Source organism: Gavialis gangeticus, unplaced genomic scaffold (assembly GCF_001723915.1).
Source record: "Gavialis gangeticus isolate Ggan-Ray unplaced genomic scaffold, GavGan_comp1, whole genome shotgun sequence".
NCBI classification, from domain to species: Eukaryota; Metazoa; Chordata; order Crocodylia; family Gavialidae; genus Gavialis; species Gavialis gangeticus.
Window position 1 is genome coordinate 6,099,609 of NW_017728995.1, and position 7,132 is coordinate 6,106,740.

The 7,132-nt window shown below is 46.9% G+C and overlaps 1 protein-coding gene across 2 annotated transcripts in view; it reads left to right on the top strand.

Moving 5' to 3' along the window:
- The window catches only part of KCNAB1 (potassium voltage-gated channel subfamily A member regulatory beta subunit 1), a 332,521-nt gene that overhangs the window by 259,623 nt on the left and 65,766 nt on the right, over positions 1 to 7,132 (top strand). For both annotated transcript variants that reach the window (XM_019503186.1, XM_019503185.1), the window contains exon 4: positions 2,441 to 2,520. In XM_019503186.1, coding sequence (XP_019358731.1) covers positions 2,441 to 2,520 — 80 coding nt within the window. The remainder of the gene's footprint in view (positions 1 to 2,440; positions 2,521 to 7,132) is intronic.

The window sequence follows — 7,132 nt, forward strand, 5'->3', positions numbered from 1 at the left end:
GCAGTGTGGTGTGGTGTAGTGTAGTGGAGTGGAGTGCCTGCAGCGGGAGGCCTGAGCAGTGTAGCATGCACTTCCACGTGGTGTGTGCCTGGAGGTCTACAGCTCCCAGCCACACAGAAGTTGGACAACCCTGGTTTAGGCAATTTCCACAGTGCCATTTTAGGTTCATTCAATGGGCCAGGTTTACTCACAGGGGAACTACATTGGCGTTGCAGGTGCTTTACAAAATGATGAGCTCACATTCTGATGATTTGTATAAGGTCCATAGCACAGTTAGGGAACATACCCAGGTCAAACAAAAATGGCTCCATCTATTGCCATGTCTGATACCTGCAGCCAAAATATTTTGTGATGTGGTCCTATCAAATTGAGGAAGCCAGTTGGGTGGTTGGGGCATTCTTTTGAGAGGCACTGCAGTGATTGGTGTGAAAAGCATTACATTTATTTTACTCCCTAACTCAATGGTGAACCAGTGCCCCAGTGTTGTGCTAGAAGGGGTTGTACTGATAACGAGGCTATGAAATTGTGTCCTTGCATTTGGGATGGACTGTGCTGAGGGTCAATGCTGTGAGTGGAAAGGTTAAGCCCCATCACCCCACAGAGACTACTAAGAGCTCCAGGGCTAGAGTTCCTTAGCCTTTAAGGCAGGGGTGGCCAATTGTTTTGGTCCAAGGGCCACTTAGGGAGTTCTGGTGGGCTGTCATGGACTGGGTGAGCCCACTGCTCCCCCCACCCCTGCACCAGGTCAACACCCTCCCCTCCCCACCCCCTTGCAGCTCATCAGAACTCCTTAAGTGTCTCTGCTCCATACTTGGCCAGGTGGCTGGGATGGGGCTGTGGGTGGGCAAGGAGTGGCATTTGGGAACAGGACAGGCAGGTGGGGCTGAGGCTGGGATTGTAAGGCTGTGATAGCTCAGGGCTGGGGCGTGGGGCAGGGCTGCAATCCACTCCCCTCACATCCCTGCAATGGGCACCAGTTCTACAGAGAGGGATGTACAGGGAGCAGTCTGTGGCTCTGCCCCAGGCCCCAGCCCCACACTGTCACCACCCTCTGATCCCAGGGTCTGCATGGAGACCAGCCAGGATTTGTGTGAGCAGAATGTGCAGCCAGGTGGGGAGCTGCATCCAGGGGTGGGACAGGCAGATGGGGATGGGGCCAGGATCATGGGGCCAGGCCATGAGCCAGAGCCATGATCTGGACCGAGCACATCCGTGCCTGCAGAACCGGTGCCCATCACTCAGATGTGTGGGCAGCAAATTGCGGCTCTGCCCTGGGCACCAGCCCCATGCTATCACTGCCCTGAGATCTTGGTGCCTTCTGCCCACCCCGCTCCTGGACATAGCTCCATGCCCACCCAAAGCCCCATCCCATTTGCTTGGCCGCATACCCTGCCCATATGGTCCTGCCCCCAGGCGTGGGTGAAGAGTGGATGGGCCAGGGTACCTGGGCAGCAGGCTGGATCCAGCAGCAGCAGCTAAGAAGAAGCTGCTGCTGCAGGGGCTGCCAGGAAGTGAATCTGGCCACTTTGCCATCCCAAGCGTTCAGTGGGGTTGGGGTGGCAGGACTAGCTGTACGTGCCACAACCCAGCCTGCCCCTGATGACTGGGCTGGGTAGCACCAAGGGACCTACTGCGGCCCAGAATAAATCCCTTGGTGAGCTGGATCTGGCCTGTGGGCTGTATTTTGCACACCCCTGATTTAAAGGGGTATTTTCTATGGTCTTCTCTGCTGGCTGGTGTAAAGCAAGTTAAAGGGTCTAATAACAAGTCTTTCTACCTAGTTACAAATGTTAAGATTGATTTGTAAAGCTATCTTTGGTTTCAGTCCCAAGTGCTTGATGTTTCATGCATCTGTGACTTTTGATATTGGTAGACACTCTTTCAGCGCCTGGATTTAACTGTCTATGGGAAGGAAGCAAAATACTGTGGTGGGAGGGATGCTTTGGCTGTGCAGCTGACTTTCCCTACTGATGTGTCACAGCCCAAGACCTTCTTTCCCCTAACTAGAATAGAGGGATCTCTGAAGAGGTATAGAGCTCTTGGTAATGTGCCAAGGGAGTCAGATTAGGGTGTTGTATGTCCAAAAATAAATAAATGCCCTTGAGGGAGGTATCAGGCCTTTAAATAACAGGTTTTTTAATTAACTGTGATTCAGATAATCTTGTTTTGGCTATAACAATACATAGAAAAGTTCCAGAATAAGTCAGATATTACCACAGACCTGCCTGTCCTGGAACAAATGTGTTCATGGCAGTGTTCCTAGTTGTGACTGAGAACAGGCATGTACTTACTTTGCTAACTGGTTTTGGTGGATGCGTGGAGCTACAGTGACCCTGTTGTTACATCGAGTCCATTGCCCTGGTCCTTGAGTCAGAGGGTGAGTGGTGCTGTAGGAAGTTTTCCATCTATGTGGCTAACCTTATTTCTCTCTTTTCTAAAGGTTGCTGAACAACTAATGACCATTGCTTATGAGAGTGGAGTAAATCTCTTTGATACAGCAGAGGTGTATGCAGCTGGAAAGTAAGTCTCTGCCTGCATGGCTAAGTGTATTGGAGAGTGTTACAGTATTTCTTAACTATAGCTTTAGACAGGGTAACTTGTTTACCTTTTAAACAAGTAGAGCTGCCAAATAGGTAGTCGTTCTGCTCTGAATCTGGGCTTTTATGGTGTTCCTGCTGACAAGCAGTAGTTTTATTGACAATAGAATTTGGCCCATTTGGTGTGTAAATGTAACCTGCAAAGCACTGGATTAGGGTGCTAGGATTCCCCAGAAAATGGTCATCTGCTTTAGGCATACAATGTACCTCACTTGGTAACAAGCTCTAACTCCAGAGCAAACAGCCCTGCAGACTGGAGGAAGCCACCCAACTTGGTCCTTCTGTGCAGTGTCATGCAGCCAATGTGAGCGGTGGTTTTAGGCTCAGTGCCACCCTGATGGTACAAATGCACTTACAAAACGATACCTTTTTTCTCCCAGCCTTCTAGTAGGTTTTTGAACTGTAGCCCAGTTTTATGCATCCAGATGCTTACAGTTGTTTAGGGTGTCCTCCAAAACTTTGTGAAATTAGAACTGAATTGTACCCAGGGGGACAGTGTACCAGAAACTGCAGGGGTGATACTTCATGGTGTTTAATGTGATTTGTTCCTTTTGCTCCGTTTTTGCAGTGGTTCACAATGAACTTTTAAGGTTCAGCCAAATCACACAGAACACCAGACCTGGCCTGGGTTTGTAGACTGTGGGCTTCTCAGCAGCACTGGCCCAGCCCCTAAGTTGTGAGAATTAGGTGATTGTGAAAGTTTTTCACAGCCTCCATGTGGCATCCTACTTTGAGGAGAGTTCTGTTCCACTTCAAGTCTTGCCATTCACCTTAATAAATGTAGGTCTTCCTTGAAAAAAAATGCTCCCTGTGGAACTTCGCATTCCTAGAGGAGAGGCTGGGACCTCTGAGTTTCTTCTCATCTCCCATCTCTCAGGCAGGATTGTAAGGGTGGCATTCTTCCCTGCTGAAAATTAGAAGTGAACTGGGACTCCTTCCATTAGGGCTCTGTGAAATTTCACCGGCTGTTTCATTTCAATGCTGTTTCAACTCATTTCGAGCTCAAAATAGTGAAATCGAAATGAAACAAAAGGCTTCAAAACAGCCTTGAAATGAAACAAGGGCAGCTGAAATGTTTCAAAAGTTTGAAGCATTTCAAGTTTCAAAACTGAAGTGGGGCTTGCCTGCAGGGAAAAAGAAAGTAAGGAGAAGATGGGGGAAGAGCAGGGAAGGACTGCTCTGATATTGTCTGTGATGCTGCTGGTGCTACTGTGCTACTTACTAAGTTATTACCTGTTGCCATTTAAAGTGGTGGACTGGACTGAGGAACAGACTCAGGCTGAGGAGGCCTCATTGGGGGACACTACCATGTTGTATAGATGTCCCAGCACCAGTGAAGGCATGCCTTAACACACACACAGTCACGTCACGAGTTTTGCTTGTCAGCACCTTGAGGTGCAGTTTCCCAGAAACCCCTGCACCTCTCTCCTTGAAACTTGCCAGGCTTCATGCCCTCAGAAGGGGATACCATGCCTGCAGTTTTCACCCTGCTGTGCTTAACACACGTGACACAAGTTTTGCTCTTCAGCAGCTTGAGGTGCAGTTTCCCAGAAATCCCTGCACCTATCTCCTTGAAACTTGTCAGGCTTCATGCCCTCAGAAGGGGCTACCGTCCCTGCTGTTTGCATCCAAATCTGCCAAAGAATGACAAAGTTATAGGCAGTTTTATGCTTTCCCGTTATAGCCTATGGGCAAAACATCGAAACAGCGTTGGAACAGCAAAACAGTGTAGACAAAACGAAACAGAACAGCCTTTCGAAACAAAATGAAACTTGAAACAAAACATGTCCCGTCGAAACAGCAAAATGGAAGTAGAAACGAAACAGTGCTATTTTGCCCAGCCCTACCTTCCATGTACAGGACTGAATCCCAAAAAATGCATAAATCACTTCCGCAAGGCCTTTTAGCCTTTGCTGTCCTTACGACACATGAGGTGCTCTTTGTCCAGACTGGATTATATATAGGGACTTACTCAGATCACAAAATTGGGTGATGTCTGTGAAATCCACAAGAAAAAAAAATACTAAAAATAAAATGCTGGCTTCCCAGAGGGAGCCAGCAGGCCTCCTGGCTGCACAGCCTGCCAAGAGGGAAAGGGCAGGGGAGGAGGCTGCCAGCACACAAGGGAAGAGGCAAGAAGGCTGCCAACCCTGCCCTTCAGTGCTGATTGGCTGAGAGGGCTGCCTGTTTTGCAGTGCAGCCCCTCTGCACCAATCATTGGTGGGGTGGGGGGGGAGATTTGATGGACAGCTGTCTCCACCAATCAGCAGTAGGAAGCAGGGCCACTGAGGCCTCTCAGCCAATGAGAGGCATGAGAGGGGGACAACACCATGATAAATTCACAAAAATGGTGACTGGCCCCACATTCTGCCCACAAAATCAGTGGTATGTCTCTTCTGGTTGAGTAGACCCCTAATTATATATGGTTTGCATGAGTGCCATCATGCTTGCAAAGGTGAAAGTCATATGCTGCCTGGAAGTTTCAAATGAAGTCCTGTTTATACTTGAATATAAACTAATATATTTTTAGTGGAAGATCTGGAGCCAGATCCTGAGCTGGGATCACTCCATGACTTCTTTGTCAGTTTCCACCTTCTGAGAACCTGGTCCAGGATTCACGCTGTGAAAACAGAAAACTCTTTGGAGCCCTATTCTTAAAGGGAAGAAATGAACTAGTCTGCAAATATAAACAAATTGGTTGTATTCCTCACAAAACTTACCCTGGCCCTATCACTATTAATATAGGGAAAGAAATGTCGCAAATAAATTAGAAGTCTGCATGTAGCTTAATGATGATTAACAGCATATGATCCAAAACGTGAAGAAAAAGCTTTTACTGGAACAAACGCTCTTAATCCCATGGTTTAATAAAAAAAAATAATTCAGATATTAATTAAAAGATCACGTACTTCATTCAGAACATGTCAGCTGTGAAATGGCAACCCAGAGAGCAGTGTGCAACTCTGCTAATGTAGCAGCAGGCCTGGGCACAGAAAATCATAATTCATTACCTGGTTTCCCCACCGGCTCTCTGGGGAAGTGGCTGCTATTGTTATGTTTCAGGCACATAAAAGGAATAACTCTGCTCCTCTGGCCAATGGTGGAGGGGATGGAGCCAAGTTCCTGTCCATGCCTTGCCCATACTCAAAGAAGAGGTTGCTCGTCCCTGGCATCCTGACTGGCCTCTGTGAAGAAATGGAGCTTTTCTCATGCCCCTCTACTCTCCACTATTGGCAGTTTAGAGCAAAACGGAATCCTTCACTTTTTATTATAGACCAGGGATCTCAAGTTTAATTTCATACCAAGAAATTAACCAAAAGATCCTTCAGTCAACGTTCCAATAGTGCGGTCTTGTCGCAAGAAAAGCCAGCAGCACACTAGGTTGTATTGTTGTTATTACATGACAACAGGAGTGTCATGTGCATACTGAGGGAAATAATTCTTCTGCTCTATTCAGCATTGGTGAGGCCTTGTTGTCTCCAGTTTTGGGTCCCATTCTACATTAAGAATGTAGACAGATTGGAAAGAGACTAGCGCACAGCAAGAAAAATTATTAGGGGCCTTGGAGGCAAGACTTATGAGGAAAGGATGAAAGAACTAGGATTATTTAGTCTGGAGAAGAAGAGACTGAGTGAGAATTCAAATACCTGAAGGAAGATTACAGAGAGAATGGAGATGGGGTTTTCGTTGGCTATAGGGGATAGGACTAGGCGCAATAAACTCAAGCTACAGCAGAGGATTTTAGCTTGGAGATTAGGAGGAACTCTCCGACTATAAAGGTGGTGACACATTAGAAGAGGCTACCTAGAGAAGTTGGGGAATCTCTATCCTTGGAAGTTTTCAAGAGGAGGTTGGACAGACACTTGGCTGGAATGATTTATTCAGAGATGATCCTGCCTTGAGCTGGGAGCCAAACTGAATGACCTTGTGAGGTCCTTTCCAGCCCTGCTTTCCTATGGTCCTGCTTAATTCGTACATCTCCTTCCTCTTAGAGGACCAGCTCTAGCTCACATAAAAGCCACTCAGACACTAATAGTTCAAGGTTTCAGGACAGGATCTAGCTACAGAAAACTGAGCATCTGCAGATCCTGTTTCCAAGGATCTAGTGACACAAAATTTGGTTCACTTATTTAGGTAGATATGGACAAATAGCAGATTTTTTGGTTTGGTGGCTGGACTAAAGGAGTGGAGAAGAACCTGTTCAGGTGGACCCAAGACAAATGTTTGGAGGAATTTATGGAGGAGTGAACAGAAATTTCACTTGGGGTCTGCCTGAAACATTTTATTCAACCTGAAATTGGTTAAATGTTTAGATTTTTTTCGAGTGAGGGGAACTTCCCTGTTTCCTCAGTCAATCGTTCAGTCCTTTCCCCTCCTTGTCTTCCTGTTGCTTACAGGAAAGGCAGTCTAAGAGAGGATATTTTATCCCTCTGCTTTTCTGTTTAGGTTGCCCTCCCTATGAGTATCCATGGAGAAACAACAAAATGACACTGGTCTTTATACACATGCCTAAAATGTAGTGGGCTGGATCATGG